General features: G+C 35.1%; 1 protein-coding gene and 2 long non-coding RNA genes across 5 annotated transcripts; 1 reads left to right on the forward strand and 2 right to left on the reverse strand.

Moving 5' to 3' along the window:
• On the reverse strand, positions 1 to 886 carry LOC139190622 (uncharacterized). Its single transcript, XR_011574950.1, has 2 exons — positions 708 to 886; positions 1 to 605 (listed from the first exon to the last, which is right to left on the reverse strand). It is a non-coding gene; the product is annotated as an uncharacterized lncRNA (long non-coding RNA).
• Positions 887 to 5,076: 4,190 nt separating this feature from the next.
• On the forward strand, positions 5,077 to 7,207 carry LOC103414346 (protein CURLY FLAG LEAF 1-like). The gene is made up of 2 exons (XM_008352741.4): positions 5,077 to 5,536; positions 6,431 to 7,207. Exons 1-2 carry the CDS (start codon positions 5,258 to 5,260, stop codon positions 6,767 to 6,769), a joined length of 618 nt encoding a protein of 205 aa, XP_008350963.1. The 5' UTR covers positions 5,077 to 5,257; the 3' UTR covers positions 6,770 to 7,207.
• An 11,977-nt stretch (positions 7,208 to 19,184) lies between these two features.
• On the reverse strand, positions 19,185 to 21,124 carry LOC108175103 (uncharacterized). 3 transcript variants are annotated; one of them, XR_003767804.2, is made up of 4 exons: positions 20,610 to 21,109; positions 20,306 to 20,509; positions 20,072 to 20,138; positions 19,185 to 19,408 (listed from the first exon to the last, which is right to left on the reverse strand). It is a non-coding gene; the product is annotated as an uncharacterized lncRNA (long non-coding RNA). The 3 variants fall into 3 exon arrangements; XR_001791923.3 differs by having other exon boundaries at positions 20,072 to 20,509; positions 20,610 to 21,110; XR_011575145.1 differs by lacking the exon at positions 19,185 to 19,408 and having other exon boundaries at positions 19,931 to 20,509; positions 20,610 to 21,124.
• Positions 21,125 to 22,092: the final 968 nt, after the last annotated feature.

Raw genomic sequence — 22,092 nt, forward strand, 5'->3', positions numbered from 1 at the left:
TAGCCCAATTGAATACTTTTTCATTTTATGTTTTTTGCATAATGTTTTATAACGTTAGCACATGAATTGACATTAAACTGTGAGGTAACAGAAAATCCTTAAGAGCAGCTCCACCGTATTCAATAGCTCGGCTGTTGCTCCAACCCAATTGCCCCAGCTAGCAGCTTCAGCTTATACGGGCGATGGGGCTCGGGGAAGGCCCGAGCAAGAGGCCAGGCGGGAATAGACAGCCGGATAGCCTGAGGGCTGTGTGATGTGCGGCATCGGTGCATGCGCCGACCTTGACATCTCCTTGTCCTCCTTCGACATGTTGCTGTTGAAGCTGAGGCTTCCAATGGAGTTATGCACCACTAGCTGCTGTTGCTGCGGTTGAGTCGCCGACTGAGATTGCTCTGTGAGTAACAACTATGGTCGAGATTGGCTGGGTTTGGTCACGGAGCTCGCTGGATTCTGGAAAAAACGAAACAGAAAGCATGCACATTGAAAAGAACAAAATTTAACTATTAATGTCGTGTTTACCAATCGACGGCTGGAACAAAGAATGCCTGCAGTCTGGAACAACGATTGCCCGAGATTAGGAACAATGCCACAACGACGAACATGATCTGGAACAACGAAAGCCGAAATCGTCATTTCACAAATTCAATTGAGAAGGACATTATGATTTGCAGACCCCAACAAGATAGAAGGAAAGAACTTCTTATCACCTTCACTTTGTGAAATTGGACTTTATCGTTGATGGGGTAGGTTGTGGCCTCATTGGATGGTTGGATGTGGATACATGTGCTGGGGCAACCTTGGGTAGACGAGAGTTTGATGTCGAAATTTGTTGAGCATTTTGGTCAAGTGGTTGCTAAGAAAGATGCGGAAGAGAGGGAGCGAGAGAGAAAAGGATGTAAAATGTTTCATTAGTTTTACTTGGTTTAGGGTGATTAAAGAGTTAGAAGCAAATAAAAAATAAATTTTTTATATCAAATTTGAACTAATTCATGTGATTAGGAGTCTTCTACATACGTCTAGAGTCTTCTCCAACATCAAGAATACATTTTTTATAAAAAAATAAAATAAAATTCTCTTTAGTAAAAAAAATTCAAGACTAAAATGTCTTAAAATAATTAACATATAAAATAATTCATTAAAATAGGGGTACTTTAGTAATTACATTATTTTTCATTCCGATTCATGTGAATTAGTAAATAGTTTATATAGATCAATGTCATTCCTACTCCGATTCCAGACAGTCTTAGTAAACAACTTTAACAAGAAAATCCCAAATATTCAAAGGAACAAGGAAATCTCACTTGAAACTACAAGCTAGAACTTGAAGCTCTCGGGTCTAGGATCACTGCACTTCCCAATGCACTGATGGTGCATGCAAGAACCCAGTTATGTTCCTAAAGTTGCCATGAGTCCAAATATACAAGTTCCAAGTTCACGATGTAAAGAAATGGTAGGAATTATTGTGATGCTATCGGTGCCTTATCCGAAATTACAAATAAAATTATTTTGTATTATTTTATAAAATAAAAAAATACTAATATTTTATTACCTATTGCCATGACTATTCAGTTTAGGGATGGAGATGCAAATGACAGTTACTATTCATTAAACATAGTTTCAATAGTGAGTTGCCCATTAAAGATAGTTTCAATAGTGAGTTGCCCTAGGGGACCTTTGCAACGTTGAAGTTGCTCTAAGGAGTCCAACTTTAAGAGAGTCTCCTGAGTATTTTTCTAAATTAAAATCAACACTAATAGTAAGAGTTGGAAATTTCCATTAATTTGACTATCAATTCTCAAATAATATCTATGGCCCAACACTCATGAATTCATGATATATATAGTTTATATTATAATCCCCTATTGATTAATTACCACATGGTACAACAGTGATATGTAGGTGATTACGTTGAAAAATTATCATAATTAAGCCTAATCAAGCGTGCTTTTGCCGTTTTATTAATGAAAAAAATTCATGGTTTTTCTGTAATGATCATGAATAATGATATTAATTATTATGGTTTTTTTGTCAAACTTAATTATTATGGTTTGACTTTTAAAATAATTAAACTTTATAAATTTCATGTGTAGCCATATACCCACCGAATTGCTCTTCATTAGTCTTCAATTGCTGTCATATGTCATAAGGGGTGTGATATCCACACACATCTTTTTATTTCTCTCACACTTTTTTTATTTTCGACCGTCGGATCGGATGAATTGAAGAAGATAAACGGACAGAAATTAATAAGGGGTGTGTGGATAGCACACCCCATGTCATAAATACATTGTATATATAAAGATTAATTTAGTCTAATTCGTGGCCTCATCCTAACATTACTGATATAGGATTTGGATCCTCTCCTGAGCTAATGGAGAGGATCCTCTTGACCACTAATCATGGGCCGTTGGATTTTATCCAACGGCTATAATTATTATAACTTTAAAGGGACCCCCTGTTTGTAGCCGTTGGATAAAAATCCAACGGCCCATGATTAGTGGTCAGGAGAATCCTCTCCATTAGCTTAGGAAAGGATCCAAGTCCACTGATATATATGTGTACATGAATAATATATTTAATAATCAACTTGTTTGAATTTTTTTGGGGTCAATTAGCCAACTTGTATCAGTTGTTTGAAAGTGTTATCTAGTCTTCGAATCATATAAAAGCGAGAGAAAAAAAATATACATATATATATATATATATATATTTGTGTGAATTGATACATAATTGTGACTGGCATATTATTATGTTTGGTAAACGAGTTGTGTTTGTCTTATTCGTATCATTTTTGTATCATATTCCTTATCTTAATGGGTCTTATCGTGTTAAATCTGTTATTTTAACAAGTGATCCGATAACGACTTGATTTGTTTATGGGGCATGTCATTTCTCATTTGGTGTTGGATTAATGAGTTATACAAGAAATTGTCATACCTAATTTAGATATTGCAAACAATATCTTGTCAAGTTTTTTAATGACTGACCCGATAACAAACTGATTCGTTAACAGATGACCTGATAACGACATGACTTATTAAAAAGTTGATCCGAAATATTTTATTTTTGTATTATTCATATCGTATTAACATGTCTTACAAAAAATTGTGAGACAAACATATTTTAATGAGGTTGCTCGGTAGTGGGTGGATAATTTGTTATGAATAAAATCATGTAAATATAATTTATTTTTTGTATAAAAAATGATGAAAACCCTTGCTTGCATGTATGTATGTGTATGTGTGTGTGTGTGTATTTATATGTTAGGTTCAGTTCCACATACTATTCTCAATTCTGTTTTATGTGGACTTTGCATTAATGGGCATTCGGCGCGTGGTCAGACACTGCTGCCAGAGCCCACGTCCCGCCATTTCAAAACCCCACTACCTACTTCTTCTTCTTCCTTTTTCTTTTCCCCGTTCCGTTTTGTTGCAGCATAGAAAATACACAAACTGTGAATTTTTATAGAAAGTTCCGGCATTCAGTTCCGGCAATCGCGTTTTTACTGGGTCTTCTTTGCTTTTATTAATTTTAAGCCTCCCGAGATTATTCCTTCAGCTTCACTTATTAACTTTTTTTCAGTAATTATAATCAAGCGCCTCATTAGAGAATGCCCTTTGAACAAGCACTTGTTTTTACAAGGTCTTTTAGATTGGTTTATGTGGGCTTAATTGCTATAACACAATTGCAATACAAGGTCATTTATTACTACGATTTATTGTATTCATCTTTACGATATATTGTATTCCTCTTCACTTGTAAGTAAGAGGTCATAGGTTTAGTTTTCGCCAAAGACGAGTTTGAACCACATTATTACTAGCCGATTATGAGACTAAACCCACCCATTCTTACTCTAGATAATATCGTTTATTCAAAAACAAAAATTGCAATACAAGTTTTACATAGGTGAGTTTTGTCAACTAATTCTGACTCCATTTCAATTTCTATCATAATATTTGTTATTCCCTATCCCAAACCCATTAATTTAAATATTGAAGTCAAGAATTTGAAGCATTCTCATATAACTCAACCTTTTCAACCTATGTTAGGAGTTTGATTTCTATAAAATAGGAATCAAACTCAAATTTTCTAGTTTATTGTTGAAAGCCTAAGTGTTTTCTTTTATAAGTACTTTTATTATAACAATTTTTATCAGACTCTAATAAACAACGTTCTATAAGAGGCTAGGAGCTAGTAGGGCGGCGGGCTGGGGCCTAGGACGAACTAGGCGAATTTAAGTAAATCTATTGTATTTCATGTAAATGAGTGTTTGTTTATATTTAAAATATATATAATTTCATCATAAACTGGAAAATATAATGATATATATATATATATTATGAAGTATTGGAACATAATAAAAACATGGGGAGCAAACATATAATGTGTATTTATTTAAGTATTCAGTAAGTCTCTTACAATTTATTGGAAATAATAAAATGTAAAAGGAAACTTATCTATATTTTATCTAAGTGAGTCGCAACCTAGTCAGGTGTATAGGCGGGCTAGGCCGGTGCCTAGGCAGGCACCTTAGCAGGTCTAGGTGTATTTTCTCAATTTTCAAAGCCTAGGCATTAATCGGGACGATGGTCAGCCATCTAGCGCCTAGAAGACGCTAAGTGGAGATTTTTAGAATAGTGCTAATAAACAATAATTCAAGGATTTACTTGTCTTTCTCCAAGAAGTGCTTATCTGATTCAGAAGCATTTTTAATATAAACGCAATGAAAAATGCTTATAAGGCCTTTATCAACTATGACCTTTGGGCCACTAATACAAAGTCATTTATGCAAGTTTCTTCACATGATATTGTATTCATGTTTCATGAATATGATTGCGATGAATTTGTTTCATAGGAAAATAACTTACATGTTAGCAAGCACATGACATTATGCCAATTAAACAAAAAAACTTTGATCTTTATTTCATTAATACAAAACGTTACTATAAAGATGGGATTCCGCTATGTAAGTCCTAGATTCATAATAGTCTTTGTCCATTGTATAACATAGTTCTCAAGCTGGGTCCCACCTAGTACTCCCAAAAAAATCTGACGCGCATTTACAGGGCGTGAGTTCCATCATTCTACCCAACTCATCTATCTGTTTGTGCCTACCCCCCCTTTAACCTTGTTATATTTCCCTTTCCAAAATCATACCTTTAATCTCTCCCTCTCTCTCGTTTGTGACCGGTGGTTTTTGTTTTGATTGTTGAAGCCCATTTTGCAATCATATTCTGGGATTTTTTTGCTGAGTCAAATGACAGCTCCAAACATAGCGACAATCGCCGCTTCTCTGGAGAGGTCTCTCCAAAACTGCTCCCTAAACAACCAGCAGAGTGAACACCACAACCGGAGAAGCGGCAACGTCACAGTCGACGGCGAAGGTCAAGGCTCGAGCGTCACTGACGGCGTATTGGCCGCCATGGGGATGCAGGGCAGGTCATCGTCTTCAACCTCATCAACCTCGGACGCCACTTTAGAGCTCAACTCCCATGTCTCCCTTCCATACCATTGGGAACAATGCCTCGACTTAAAGGTTGGTTTTTTTATTATAATTATAATTTTATCTCCTTTTTCCTCTTGATTGCTGGAAAAAAACAGAACCCATTAATTATTTTGTTTAGGATTTTTTCCATTTTTTGAAGCTTCAATAAATGCAGAAAACACAGCAGATCTTGCAACTTCTTCATTAAAATTCCTTTACTGTATTTAATGCTTTGTGCTCTCTGTAATTTCATTAATTTCTTGTTGCATTTACTGCTTCATGCCCTTTTGTTATAAAATTCAGAATCAAGAACTTTTCATACCAAAAATCCTTTCACACACTTCATACCAAAAATCCACAGAAAGGGAATAAATGGTTTTTTATTTTTTATTATTTTATTGTTTTACTTTCAATCCTCTTCAATCTTTTACTTTAGGAGACAAGGAAAAAGAGTAAAGCTTTACTGGGTTTGAACCTCTAGCGGTGCGGCAATAAATTATTAAAGAAAAAATTTGAAATAGTTCTAATTTTATAGGTGTACTTTTGAAATAGGTTTCATTTTTAGTGACTTTTGATTTTTGAAATAAGTTTAATTTTTAGTTGCTTTGAACTCATATCAAAATACCCCTTAATTAAAAGGAGAGAAACTTTTTACTTTTCAATGTTTTCTCACAGATTTTCCTCTCTTGGTAAGTTAGTACGTTTTCTTTGAAGAGTAAAGGTGAAACCTTTTTCTGTTTGAATAATTGCATTGTCTCAAACAAGAGAAAAAGAATCTGGGTTCAATCATATATAGTCGTTTTCAATGTTTTCAATAACAAAACTTATATATATTTGAATTAATTCCTTCAAAGAAAATAACTGAGCTCTTGAAGTGTTTTTCTATAAAATTTATAATTGTCGGGGCGTTGTTTTTAATTTACTACTTGATTTAATAATTTGCAGACAGGGGAGATTTACTACATAAACTGGAGGAACGGGATGAAAGTGAAAGAAGATCCGAGGACAAGAGCAGAGTACAGTGGCGACTTCTACTACTCAGAAGAAGATGAAAACAGCTCCTATGACAACGAAGAGTCTTCGACCGACTCGTCGCCATATTCGTGCAGATACGAGCAGCACCAGCAGCAGGTAGAGAATCACAACAACAACAATAATGTGTTAGTAGTGGGTGGCTGCAAAGTCTGTCTCATGTACTTCATGGTCCCGAAACAGCTCGAGGACTGCCCCAAATGCTCCGGTCAACTTCTCCACTTCGATCGATCCGAAAATGGCTCCCCATGATCACCACTCACTCACATTCATTTTCTCCTTAATTTCTTAGTTAATTATAATTTGTTCTTAATCATGTTTTGGTTTTTTCAAACTTAGAACAAACCCCCTTGTGCTCTAAGATTATGAAACTATAGACAAATCACAAAAGGGTTTCTAGTTTTTAGTATTTAGTAATTTGGTAGTTTATTTTGTTGATTGCCTAGCTCCTGTTCTTTAATTTTATTTTTTTCTTGTTAATTATTTTGGAATTTTGAGGGAGGCCATGGGGAGTGGAGGAAGAGAGGAGTCCTACAGTGCCAGCATAGCACCACAACAAGGTCAATGGTAGAGCCTATTAGAGGGAGGAACAGAAATAATATTTGGTAATGATTGCGACGTGTAGGTTTCCTTCTCTTTTGTTCCATTTCCATGATAGATAATGATGAATCCATGATGATCTCTCTTTTATTTTCTTTTTTTTTTATCTTCTTATTTTTCTATATTTATTCTGTCCAAATTATTCGTTGTTATTAATCAAAGTACTCGTCAATCATCATGCGAAGCTCCCAATAATTCCGGTCAGAATTTCTCTTTATTACAATTATATCTCTGCATTTTCTTTTTCGAAGAGGACATGTTTTAATCAATGTCATTGTTTGTCATACGCTTGTATTTGGTAATCTTACTTTCTTAATCGATTCATTTGATGTGTCAATTTATCATACTAGATCAGATGAGTCTGTAAAACTTAAGAACACAAAGCTTTCACTTCAATTGCATGCCCATTTAATCGTGGGATGCATGTATTTATAACCACTTACAGATTACAATTAGGGTTTGAAATAACCCCAGAAGTTCAAAATTCAAAAGTACAAACTGAAATTTACAAAGATTACACACAGCTTTAGTTATAAGAATAATTCAAAATGAAGTCCTACAAACAAGGAGATAAGACTCCTAAGCACAATACAAACTCCTCAAGAGACGTTGGTGGTAACAAACTGTTGACTTCGTTTAACAGCCCCTCGCAAGCTGACTGGTTGTGGAACAACATGAAGCTTGGACACCAGCAACTTGAAGCGCACCGTTGACAGTCCTTTTGTAAAGAAATCAGCTACCTGATCTTGAGAACAAATGTAATTGACTAATAATTCAACACGAACAACCTTTTCTCGTATGTAATGATAATCAACCTCTAGATGTTTCGTGCGTGAATGGAAGACAAGATTGGAGGCAAGTGCAATGGAAGAAATATTGTCACACCAAATCGTTGGTTGACTAAGATGCAAATGCAGGTCTTTAAAAAGAGATTGAAGCCACGATAATTAGCTGCAGTATAGGCCAACTGTCTATACTCAGCCTTTGCACTAGACCTTGAAACTGTCTTCTGTTTCTTTGAACTCCATGATACAAGATTGGCACCCAAATAAATGCAGCAACCACCTGTGGAATGTCTGGTATTTGTACCAGCATAATCAGCATTAGAAAACGCAATCAACTTAGCATTTCCAGGTTTCTAAAGATGTCGTATGCGTGGCTTTCAAGTAACGGAGGATACGTTTCACTGCCTTCTAGTGAGTAAGTTTTAGTGCATGCATAAACTGGCATACTTGATTAACCGCGTAGGATAAATCAGGACGAGTAATAGTAATATATTGCAATGCTCCAACAACACTGTGATAGTTTGCTGGATTCTCATACGCACTTAGTTTCACTACTACGAAACCATTTATTAGTGTCGCTACGATAACCGACAAGAAACGTATATTACTGTTGGATTTTAGGCAAAATCCGACAAAAAATAGATGCAGTGGCAGATATAATAAGCGACAGAATTGTCAGCGTCAGGAAATGGATTTTCCAACAGAAAATACTCTAAAACCGACAGAAATTGTGTCGGATATAACTGACAGATAATATTAATAATGAATAAATAAGAGCATTCTCTGTCGGCTAAAATCGACAAAAAATATATTAATAATAATAAAAATATAAACCACTTTCTGAATCATTTCTTTCCCTTTCAAGTTAGCCTCCCCTGCATTCACCGCATTTTCCATATTCAACCTATGTTTCAAATCCTTCCTCTCTGATGACAACATGTTTGACAGGGGAAGAATTTACATGGGCACACCTAAACCCTATATATAGTTAGATAGAAGTTTGACCCCAACAAGAAGAAAAAGGATTGGAAAGACAAATAAATATATTTGAAAAAGAAAAGAAAAGACAAACCAGAAATTTGTGCAAGTTGTGCAAACATGTTAGACACCCCATGCTTCGCGGCAACATCAAGGTCTTGAACCAGAAAATTTCATCTAGCTCCATATGTCTTAGATTGACAAGTTTTTTCAATATTTTCAAGTTCTTGGGCAAATTTCATCTAGCTCCAGATGGCTCTCAGTTGCAAGTGTTGAACTGGAAGTAAATGAGGAGAGAAGAGAAGGAGAAAGAAATGAGGAAAGGAGAAAAGGGGGAAGTAAGGGGGAAGGGAGAAGGCATCGGCGTAAGGAAGAGATGGAGCAGTTTTATTTTGGAAAATTTTCATTACTGTCGGTTAAAACTAACAGAAACATTTTTTAAAATATAAATCGACATCAAATTTTCATTACTGTTGGTTATAACCGACAGAAAAAAAAATGGTAGCCAAAATCCCCCCAAAATCCCCTCCCAAAATTTAAATTCCCCCCCCCCCCAAAATTTTTGTTACAATTTAAAAAAATAAAATAATAATTGTTTGGTTTAATAAATAAATAAATAATATGTATTTAAATAGAATACGTCTTTAAAAATTAAATAAATAATTGTTTGGTTTAATAGATAATAACCCATGTAAAATATGCAATAAAGAAACAAAAAGATAATTGTATAATGAAAATGTCATCACACAAACTAAATATTGTCTAATCAATACTTGAAAAACATAAATAAAAATTTAGCACAAATTACTTTTCCCATTTCAAAATTTAGGCAAATTTAACAGAGATATGCATTCTACGAAACTAGTTTCAATGATCTAACCGTCAAACTTGTTTGTAGATACTACAAGATCGTATACGTAAAAAATCACAAAAAAAAAAACATTTAGAGATTAGGTAACGGAACAAAAGTTTTCGACGGTTATAAACAAAAAATCACAATTTAACGGTTATTTTAGCTCCGATTTTGATGATTTTTTACAGCTACACTCTTCGACCCTATAAAAATGTATCGAATGAACTCGATCTTCAATTTAAAATATTTACACTAGTGGATACCATAAAATCTTATTTTATACTTGATGGGGAAGTATAACATTAACTCTAAGTGTTTGTTTAATCTATCATTTTGCTGCGATACGCATTCCACGAAACGTTTTTCAACGATCCAACCGTCAAACTTGTTTATACATACTCTGAGATCGCAAACATAAAAAATCGTAAAAAATAAACATTCAGAGATTAGGTAACGGAACAAAAGTTTCGATGGTTATAAATGAAAAATCACAATTTAACGGTTATTTTAGTTCCAATTTTGATGATTTTTTACAGCTACACTCCTCGACCCTATAAGAATGCAATGAATGAATTCGATTTTCAATTTAAAATATTTACACTAGTGGATAAATCTTATTTTATACTTAATGGAAGTATAACATTAAGTGTTTGTTAAATCTATCAATTTGATAGGATATGCATTCTATGAAACTAGTTTCAACGATCCAACCGTCAAATATATTTGTATATACTCTGAGATAGCATGTGTAAAAAATCGCAAAAAAAAAAAAAAAAAAAATCAAAGATTAGGTAACGGGACCATGAGTGAAAAAAAAAACTTTTACAGATTATTCTGGCAGCCGCACAAAATTTTACTTTGTTCGTGTCGATTATATCCGACAGGGCCATGAGTGAACAAAAAATTATTTAAACCATGTGTTTATTTATTTATTTTTAATCAATATAACATTTTAAAATAATAAAATAATCAATTTCTGTCGATTATAACTGCCAGAATACTAAAATAATAACCGATAGAAACTAAAATAAAATGGACTCATCTCTTATAGTTTCTTGGAGCGATGGATGATAAAACAAAAAATTTGTCTTATCAATGTTACGAGTGCATTAAGTAATTACTAGTGACTTTAACATTAGTTTGGTTGAACCCTCCAGGCTGGATTACTCCTTGGTGATTTAAGACTTGACAGAGTGGTCCGACATTCTAGTCGTGGCTTCAGTTTGAATCCCATATTTCCTTTTCCTAATCAAGAAGTACCCAACATAATATCACTGTCTGGCTACACACTTTTCACCTTCTTGTTTGGAGTAAAAATGGACGTCAGATTAGTATATAAAACCGGAAGAAAGGCCACCGGTGGTTTAACCTTGATAGTGCCTCTAATTGCCGCCACTATAACCCTTCTCATCCTCACCTTCCAGTGGTCCTTACGTGTCGGTTATATCCGACAGGGCCATGAGTGAAAAAAAAAATATTTAAACCATGTGTTTATTTATTTATAATCAATATAACATTTTAAAATAATAAAATAGTCAATTTCTGTCGGTTATAACAACTAGAATACTAAAATAATAACCGCCAGAAATTAAAATAATAAAATAGTCAATTTCTATTGGTTATAACCGCCACCATTAACTTAAAAACAGCCGGAATATGTTAAAAATATTAAAAAAAAAGAATTAAAAAATACTGGCGGTTATAATAATTTTATGGCGATTGCATCCGACACTAAATATCCGCCAGGAATTTATGTCGGATATAACTGACATGATTTATTGTTATCCGACACTAACTGAATGATATGTCGGATATCTTTTATCCGACATAATGACTTATTAAACCGCCACTATCATCCAACACCTAAAGCTAATATTGCAGTAGTGTTTTTGTCCACATGAGACTGGAGTCGATATAGGCTTAGCATCACTGAACTTTGTATGTATGAGTAGGTCCAAAGCATATTTGGACTAACTGAGATGCATGCAATTCCCAAAATATTTGACTTTAATACCCAAAATATAGTGGAAAGGTCCCAAATCCTTCATGGAAAACAAGGTCTGTAACTTGGTGATCAAATGTGCCATCTGTCGTGGACTATTCCCAGTGAGTAGAATATCATCTACATAGATTAACAGGATGAGATACACACCTTTTTTATTAAACACAAATAAGCTGTAATCACATGTAGATTATTGAAAACCAAGTTGAAGCACAAATTTTGAAAATTGTTGAAACCAAGCCCTAAGAGCTTGTTTTAAACCGTAAATGGAATGCTGTAACTTGCAAACATGATGGGGAAATTGCTTGTCAACAAAACCCGCAGGCTGTCTCATGTATACTTCTTCATTTAAATATCCGTGCAAAAATGCATTCTGCACATCAAGCTGTCGCATATGCCAATTTTTTAAGACTGCAAGACTAAGAACAAGTTGAATGGTACTGTAATTGACAACGTGAATGAAGGTCTTGGTGTAATCCATTCCAGCCTGTTGATGAAAACCATTTGCAATTAAGCATGCTTTGTGTCTTTCAATGGTGCCATCTGCATTCCTCTTTATTTTGAACACCCACTTGTTTGGCAAAAGATTCATGTTTGGACGATATGAAACCAAACTCCATGTTCCACACCGTTGCAAGGCATTGAACTCTTGGACCATGGCATTTCTCCACTCTGGATATTTGACTGCCTGAGTAAAACAAGTAGGCTCAACAGGAAGATTGTTAATAGCAACATGCAAAGCATACTTAGAGTTTGGTTTATGTATTCCCGACTTGGAGAGTGTGGTCATGGAGTGTGGTGGTTCAATAGGAGCCTCGTGAGGCACTGGCATAGGTTCTTAAATTACTGCAGCTTGCTCATATGACACGGGAGGGGAGCCTACGATAGAACTATGCTGCAAAGTCACATTTGTGGTTTCTATTGGAATAGGTGAAGAAGCAAGATTAGGTTGGGTCATTGTTTGGCATGGATTGGCAAGTGTGGATGATATTTGTAGAGGTGTGGTAGTGTGAGTTTGTATAGGATTAGGCATCTCGGTCACATAAGGACTAGTGATTAAAGGAAAAGTAAATAAGAGATATGGTGAAAGAGGATTACCTTGTGTTTGAACGCTCTCGGAGGAAGATGTGAGTCCTTGAAAAGGATAACAGTCCTCATTACACTGAACATGGCGAGACAAATAAACTCGTCTCGTGGACAAATCCATACATTTATATCATTCATGATTCAATGAATAACCTAAGAACACACATGATTTTGATTTTTGTTGAAGTTTATTTTGTGTATACGGCATCAACCATGGAAAACATTGACAACCAAAATTTTTTTGCGTATCATAGTTTGGTGGTTTATGGAATATATTCTCGTAAGGCAATTTGTTAGACAACACTCGGGTTGGCAACCTATTGATCAGATACGTTGCTGTAGAACACGCATTAAACCAAAACTTATTAGGCATGTATGACTGAGAAAGCATCACAATGCTGGTTTCAACAATGTGTCGGTGTTTACACTCCACAATTTCATTTTGTTTTGGATGTTTAGGGCATGAAAATCTTTGAGAAATTCCATGAACTGCTAAAAACTTTTGAATTCACCACCTTCATCACATTGAAGGGCTTTAATTTTTAAATTGAACATGTTTTTAACTTTGGTTTTAAACTGCATAAAAATTTCAAAGACTTGAGATTTATTTTTCATGGGAAAAATCCAGGAATATCTTGAGTAATCATCAATGAACAACACATAGTAATGAAAACCTTCATTGGAAATAATTGGAGAACACCAAACATCAGAATGTAAAAGTTGCAAAGGACAATGGGAAATAGACTCGGACACTTTGAAAGGTAACTTGATACTCTTTCCTAAGGGATAGGACTGACAAAATGTTACATTAGAGGTACCATGAACTGGGACCAATTTATTTGAAATTAAAAACTTTATTGTAGTATTGGCAGGATGACCAAGACGAGCATGCCATTTTTGAATAGAAACTCGAACCCCTACAAAGGCTGTAATTGGATTTGGAAGTTGTCCACCGCCACCAAAAAACGGATATAAGCTGTTCTCACATCTCCCTTGGAAATGCGTCTTCCGGGTCTTGAGGTCCTTAATAAGAAAGAAGTGTGAGAAGATTAGTAAATAGTAGTCATTGTCTAATGTAAACTTATGTGCATAAATGATACTAGTTGAGGCTTTAGGGTAGTGCAGAATGTCTTGTAGATCAAATAAGCAAGCACAAGTGTGAATTTTATTAGAACCATAATGTGAAATCAAAATACCAGAATCATTACCTACAGCACCAACATCATCATTACCGTTATACTCCTTCGGATTTACAAAAGATCCGGAGTAATGTGAGCTTTAGCTCCTCTGTCGAGCAACCAATTGCCATTTTGTTGTTTGTTGAGGGTGATAAAAGATGATGCCATTGCAAAGAGGCGTTTGGCAGGAATGCGGCCTTCAAAAGCAACGTTCATTCGTTGATAACAATCAAGAGTTGGATGACCAAGTTTGCCACATATCTGACAGACAATGCGTTCACCAGTCTCCCATTTCCAGAAACATAACATTGATTGTTTTTAGGACGAGGGTTGAAGCCTCGTTAATTTGACGGACCACCACGATTTGAGGGAGAAACCCCTCGCCCAACACCACGAGTGCGTTCTTCACCTCAACCTCTTGCAACAACAAAGGCGTTAACAGGAGCCGGTTCCACCACAGGAGTAGCGTGCTCCATCATTCTTCTTTCAATGGTTAGCAATAGTGCCTCAAGAGTCAGATACGTGATGGGTGTATCACAGGCTTGAGCAGCACTAATTGTCTTCTCGAAAGCTGGACTAAAATTGTTCAACATAATCGGCATTAACTCATTGTCACTCACAGGTTGCCCAGCTAGGGCAAGGTTGTCAGCAATTGCATTCATGCGATCCAACTAGTCCGCCACAAAGAGATCACCCTTCTTTGTCTGCAGCAATTCATTCCTCAAAAATAGAATTTTATTTTGTGAAGAAGATGCATACCTTTGCTCGAGAGCTTCCCAAGTGCTTGAGCACTTCTCTTGCTGGCCACGACAGACAAGACTGATGTAGTAAGAGAGTCATTGATCCAATCGAGGATCATTTGATCCTGTTGCATCCAGGAAGTATAGGCATGATTGACAGTTGCCACACCAAGCAGGTTCTTAGGGGGACACGACAGAGTGCCATCAACATATCCCATTAAATCTCAACTCTTGAGAATAGGAAGTATCTGGGCCAACCACAGTGGGTAGTTGGTCCTGTCGAGCTTAATGTTTACCACTGTGGTCATGGAGGAAAATGGATGGGTGAGATTGTTTGGGGGGACAAGGATGGAAGGTTAAGGAAAAGCACCGCTGTTCTCAGCCATTGGAAGCGAGGAAAAAAAAACAAGGATCATTATCATTAGATAGTAGGACTCAATACCATGTAAAACTTAAGAACACAAAGCTTTCACTTCAATTGCATGCCCATTCAATTGTGGGATGCATGTATTTATAACCACTTACAGTTACAAATTACAATCAGGGTTCTTACACGGAAGTTCAAAATTCAAAAGTACAAACTGAAATCTACAAAGATTACACACAACTTTAGTTACATGAATAATTTAAAATGGAGTCCTACAAACAAGAAGATAAGACTCCTAAGCACAACACAACTCCTCAAGAAACATTGGTGGTAACCAACTGTTGAGTTTGTCTAACAGAGTCATGAGCATCTTGTTATGCAGTCAAAACAAGGGTTTTTTCTATAATACAATGGAATCTAAACGACTAGATTGAGATTGTAAAAAACTTAATCATGCAAATTCAATTGTTATATATATTGTTGCATCTTATATACTGATGCTGGCAAATATAATGCACGTTTGAATGTGGCGTGGGCTGAACATGCTAGATTAATTATGTTTGAATATGGCCTTCACTTGTATTTGATGATTAGATCTTGAGGTACTGGTTCTTTTTGGCCGCCTTGTGCGGATAAAGAGAGACGCTACAAATAGTATGTCCAACAACCTAGCCTAATGAGTAGCTTGGTTACCCTAATTCTTCAACATCTTTCCCTTTGTTTATTAGGTTTCCAATTTTCATCTCTTGTACTGATTTGGTTATTTCTTCAATAATATATAATTTCAACTTTCTATAACAAAAAAATGCTACATTGATTCGAAAAAATAAAGAAAGATTTAAATGTATTGTCAAGCATAAGAAAATTCACATCATTTTCTTTATTATGAAAATTCATACCAATTAGCTCTTGACTTGAGTGAGATTTTATATTCCCAGAGGTGCAAGCTATCAATAAAAAAAAAATTCAAACAATGAAAGAGAGGAGATTATTAAGCTAGCTCTAGCCAGATAGAGATCCACTCAGTATCTTACTGTTTAGAGTCCAAGGACCAGGCAATCCGGACCACTCAAATTAAATCCAATAGTCTCCATTAAGTCATTTTGTTGGTCATCTCACACAAACCAAGGAATCCGACTTCTCTTTCACACAAACCAAGGGTCTAGGTTTCCTAGTGCTTAAGCTCCGGACATTAAGGTCCGAAGAGGATCCAAATTCGCTCTAGCCTTAAGTATACTAGTAAATAATTTCTAGTTATAAGCTTTCACTTTTTAACCCTTTCCAAGAGGAGTAAGGTTTATGATCCCCCATCTTCTTGTATTTTCTTTTTCAAGAAGGGTAAGATTTATATCCCCCTCTTTTCTTGTATTATGGTTTTCTTATTTTTTAGGGATAACTGTGGTAAGGTTTATATCCCCTGACTAGGTATAACTTCTTTTTTCATATCAATAAAATTTCCTTGTACATAATGCCGAGAGTAAAAATATAAAAAAAAAAATATAAAAAACCCTTTTTTTCACGACAGACCGAAAAATGCTGGTTGTCACACAAACTTACAAAGCACTTATGTCCACACCATATTTCCAAACTCAAAGTTGAAATCTTTCCCTTTTTTTCTCAAAATTCTTTAGTTTGAATTATTGGTTAATGTTTTGCTTTTCAATTAGTCAAAGACACGTAAATAAAACTGTGTCAAAATATGTGTCATCGAATCCTAACTCATACATAAATATGTAGTGCCAACAGTTCCTAAGTTGTTGATTGAATTTGCACGCGTGAAAATACCGGACGGGGCGGAGTGAGTTCGGCTTGGTGGCCAGGTAGGTGGATAAAACGATGGCATTGGCATGTAGCTCAAACCAAAAGCTTTTGGAGTTTTTGTGAACAATAATTTAACAGATTAAAATAAAAGTCCAAAATTTAGGCTGTCCAAATAAATAAATGGAAATCGTTAGCCAGCCATCTATAGCCTAGAAATTAACGTCCCTTGCCCGTGCCTATACCGATCTGGGGTGAGTTTGATTAACATGGTCAACTGCTTTATATAGGAGAAAACCATCTGATAAAAATAGAGATTAATGGCAGGGACGCTACATCAAATTTCAATGATTCGAATCGTCTATTTTTCACGTTGCATTTCATAAACCATCCTTACAAAATATTAGCCAAATCAGAATTGTTTGAGGCATCTAATTGAGTTCAAGCAAATTGATGATCACTATGTTTAAAAAAAAAATATTGAAATTTCATCATGATAATCAAATGGATAAATAGTTTGACCAAAAAAAAAAATCAAATGGGTAAATGATTTTTTGACTTGAATTAATTTTTTTCAAGGATAAACAGTTCGGATCGTTAAAGTTTATTCAAAAAAAAAAAAGATAAATTGTTTGGATTGTTGAAGTTCGATATAAAGTAGGCCTCACACTAATCCCTATTTTTACAAAAAAAAAAAAGGAAAAAAAAAGAGAATCCGCTTGAGTAATATATATATGTGAAGTTTACTGAATTAATATTATTTAAATCAGCCTAATCCCGGTGGATGTGGTATGAACTATGAAATAACAAATAAGTCACAAAATTGTTGTAGCATATTGTGAACAATCGAATATAATGTTGTAATAGTGGTCTCTATTGTTGGAGAACAATTCAGAAATAAATAAAAATAACATAACTCGAAATTGTAGAATATTTATTAATCAAAATACTTGCTGTGCAGAATGAAATACAGAAATAAATACAAGAATATCAATGGTACTAACTTGATTACAGAAGGTAGAGGCTAGCGTAATAGCTATGTCCTTCGAACAGTATTTACGTCCCACTCTTGTGCTTGTGGTTCAACAACGCCTGCTTGATCAGGATTCAACTACCTAATTCTACAACCCGCACTGGATTCTAGAATTCTAGCGAATTTGCTTTGTATGCTTACTCTTTGGAAATTTCGTACGGAAGAAAGGAGGAAGAAAAGATATATGGAATGGAACTGAGGACTCCAGTTATATAGGCTATTTCATATCTCTTCAAATATCTTTTGGATGTATCTGAAGCTATACAACTCTTTCCAAAGAGTTGTGTCTATTAATCAAAATGTTTTTAATTAATTTTAATTAAAAACTTAATTCGAAAATTAAAACTAATTGATCAGATTAATTTTAATATATATTAATATTATGGTATAATCATCAAGCCTAATCCACACAATTGGTGGCCCAAGCCTCAATTCTCATTCCAAGTGGTCAAACGCCTAACTAATATTGTAAAGGACAAAACATTTATAAAGGTCATTGAGAATCTTGTTTTCTCTAATGTGGGACAAGAGTCTCAAAACTCTAACATCTCTTTCATGTATCATTAAGAACTTTTATAATAGTTTGGAAAAAGTAAGTGTGATATCAATATATTAAGCTCATATAAGAATTTTACACTCCTAAAGTAAGCCAGAAAATTTGAGAGTAACATGAGTTCAATGTATTAAACTCACGAGTGTGATGTATAATAAAACCTCTATATAGTTATAATATTGGGACCAAATCATTTTGTAACTTTAGAGAGGTTATTACTTAATAGAGGTGTAGCTAATTTTTATTTTATTTTATTTTTTTTACTTTAGGTATCTTTAATGAAAAATATATGTATACAAAAAACTACTAGTGGAACACGGCAAATTCCAAGATGTAACATGAAAAAAAAAACCCCCCAATTTTTAAAATCTAGGGCATGTAAACACATTTGCGAAGCTAGAAACAATATGGCTTCATCAAGAAGAAATCCATGTTGACGAGGTATTACGTATCGGCCAGCTCAAAGGTGTGGTATAAACTCTATGGACAATTATTACTATATGGAGACAAATTTTCTTAATACATCATCTAAAATAATAATAACTTATTATAATCTGGAGTTTATTCTTATACATAATATGTCCAAATTGGAACAAAAAACTTTTATGGCTATAGGGAGGTTGTTCCTATATTTAGCATTATTTGACACACCTTGATTGGAGTCGAGGCATGCTGGCCGTCACCTGAAGGTGACATAACTAAAAAGGAAAGTGAAGCATAAAAATATGGGTAAATTAAAACCAAAGCTAACATTTATTTAATCTAAAGTAGAGAGTGCGCAGTAGTGGAAAGAACCCATAAAACATAAGTGTTCAGAGCATAGATGACATAAAAGTGTGCAGTCGAAACTAGTTAAAGTGCTTAATACACAATCGGAAAAACTCCTACATTTATTTAAGGGTATGTCAGAACTGCCGAATATTCCTCATACGCCACAGAGTAATCAGCTAACTAGGACCTGGAGGGGCGAAAAACAGAAAGGTGAATGGGCAAAAACAAAGGTTTATAAAATACATTTATTTTTTGAACATACTAACCCCTCGCCGTAAATCATGTATAGTTTCTAGAAAATTATACTACGTATAAGTATAAAATCAAATGCAAATCAACAGTAAATCCAGAAATACGCTAATCATAATATCTCAATAGTAGTATAAGTAAAATCAAGTGCTCATCAATCTATTCTGACACATGAGTTCTTGCAGATGATTTCTGACATGAACAAGACTGGGTGTAATCATAATATACGCTCTAGTGCTAAAATCATGTGAAGACTGGTACTATTTGCGGTCACATACGAGTCGGAGTTGCCTATTGCAACCTGTACGACAGGATTGGCACCTACTTGGATCCAAGGTGAGCGTGCGACGCAGATATGAACATACACGTGAAAGACTGGCCCTGGCCTTGGGTGAGCACTAACACCGGGTGCAGCAATGTATGATGAGTAGGTAAATTGTATATAAACATGCCACGACAGTATATAAATCTCAACCACGTAATAACATTTCTAAAATTAAATAAAACATGGCATGATAGTCATAAATCAATACAAAAGCACATGTGGAAATTATAAAACATATATATATATATATACACACACACACAAGTGACAACTCACTGATACGTCGATAGGTCGTAGCCTCCTAGCCTTATTTGTCCTCGTACCTCCTCGGGGTAAGTCTCACCTATATGTGAAATAACTTTACTAATTAATTAATTAGGACCTACACAAAAAGGCTAGGAAAATCCCCCATAGTTTGCTCAAACTAAGGGTTTAAATATACGAAAACGTTCTACAAGAAGTCATAGACCCGTACACGTCGACCACAAGTCGGCTAGAGGCCGGACGCACCTTCACGTGCCTCCTAGCCCATGGCCACACGCGTGCCCACGCATTGGCCACATGCTGACATACCTAGGAATTATTACGTCAGACTTGACGGAATATTCGGCTAACGGTAACGGCATCAGTTAACGGCGTTAGAATATTTCGTCAAATTTGACGGAATGTTCTCCTTCTTTTTCGATTGTCCTCCGCCATCTGGTTCGCCGTATTCTGGAAAAATTTCAAATCTTCATATATTTTTCATCTCTTAACCATTTTCCACGTACTTTATATGGAAATGAAGCTGGGGAAGAGGAGAACAAGATTATACCTCTTAAAAGTTCAAAAGATGGATGGAAATGGATCAAAATAGACTCGATAGCCCTGGACCCAAACTCATAGTCTCAAAACCGTGTGTTTTCCTTTTTGGCTCCACTTCAAAACTAGGCTAATGGCCTTGAGGAGTTGCCTAGATGCTTCCAAAACTCCTAAAATCTTGTAACTCGAACAGAAAAACGTTAGGGAAAACTCCACTCGAGTTAGAGCTCCGAGTTGCTTCAAGTTGGACACTCAACACTCGTCCATTTCATGATCGGTTGGTACAAATGGGTTCGTGAGAATGAAAGGAGCACAAGGGTGGTGGTTTGAGTCTCGATCTGTGAAGTTTTGAAAGTGATCTTTGTTGTTGCAGAGAATAGAGAGTTACAGGTAAGGAGAGAAGAAGAAGAGAAGAGAAAGAGAGAGAAGAATGTTTCTGATTGGGCAGAGATGAGAGATGTCTGATTGGCTGAAAAAGTGTGGGAAAAGAAATAATTGGTGGTGAGGTCACGGGACAGATTTTAAAGAGAAAAAGGGATAAGATTTGTACAATTCCAGATTACACAAAATTTGTCCCCTTAAAAACAAAACTGTGTTTCTAACACTGGATAATTTGCACACGCGTGTACAATGTTACCCGTTGTTAATGCACTTGAACTAAATGTAACTTTTTCGTTACAAATCCAATTCAAGTATAACATGTGCTCACGCCATCATAACAACAAGTACTATTTAATTATGATAACAAGAAAAATAAATTAAAAGCCAAATAACTACGTCCACTTCAGGTTTCACTTTTGCCAAAAAGGACATAAACGTCAATTTACATACTCGGAAAGAAAATTACATAAAAAATTTAAGAACAAGTCGTCACATTATTAGTTTTATTATACTCATGTATTATATATAAATATCACACACGCAAACTACTATGAAAGATCTAGTAAGATTGAAGAACCTCTTATTGATCGAATTTTTTTTTAAATATATTTAAGATTTGGTATTTGTTGGAGGGAGAAACTAGTGTGTAGAGATTATAAGCTTTGCAAGACAAACCCTGGCGACATAAAATTCTTCGTCAGAGAAAATCTTTGCCTTTTTTATTTATTTTCAGTGTCAAAAGGTGACTAGTTTGAGGGTCATAACTTCGAGATTTTTTAATGTGATCGGCACACGAGATGGTACATTACGTGTCATTATACAAATGATAGGATTTGTGTGTTAAAAAGTTAATAACTTAGAAATAAAATTTCCCACTACTTACATAAAAACACGTGGTATACCACCCATATTCCCGTCACAATAAAAAAATTTATCCCCAACTTCTCCATGAGTCGACATTACCGAGTTTAGAGTCTATGATGTCAAATTGTCAATCATGTTTTAACTTTTAATCCACCCTTAAATCAACGGAGAGAATCCTTTAGTAGAAAAATGTGGTACACTTTGCCTCTAAGTCAATTATAAGAAACATTAATGAAAATTGTTTGAAAACT

This window comes from Malus domestica, chromosome 13 (assembly GCF_042453785.1).
Source record: "Malus domestica chromosome 13, GDT2T_hap1".
NCBI lineage: Eukaryota > Viridiplantae > Streptophyta > Magnoliopsida > Rosales > Rosaceae > Malus > Malus domestica.

Excerpts from the sequence above, each read along its gene's own strand:
- LOC103414346 (XM_008352741.4), top strand. The coding sequence starts at position 5,258 with ATGACAGCTCCAAACATAGCGACAATCGCCGCTTCTCTGGAGAGGTCT. Across the intron at positions 5,537-6,430 it reads AACAATGCCTCGACTTAAAG|ACAGGGGAGATTTACTACAT; the intron begins GTTGGTTTTTTT and ends AATAATTTGCAG.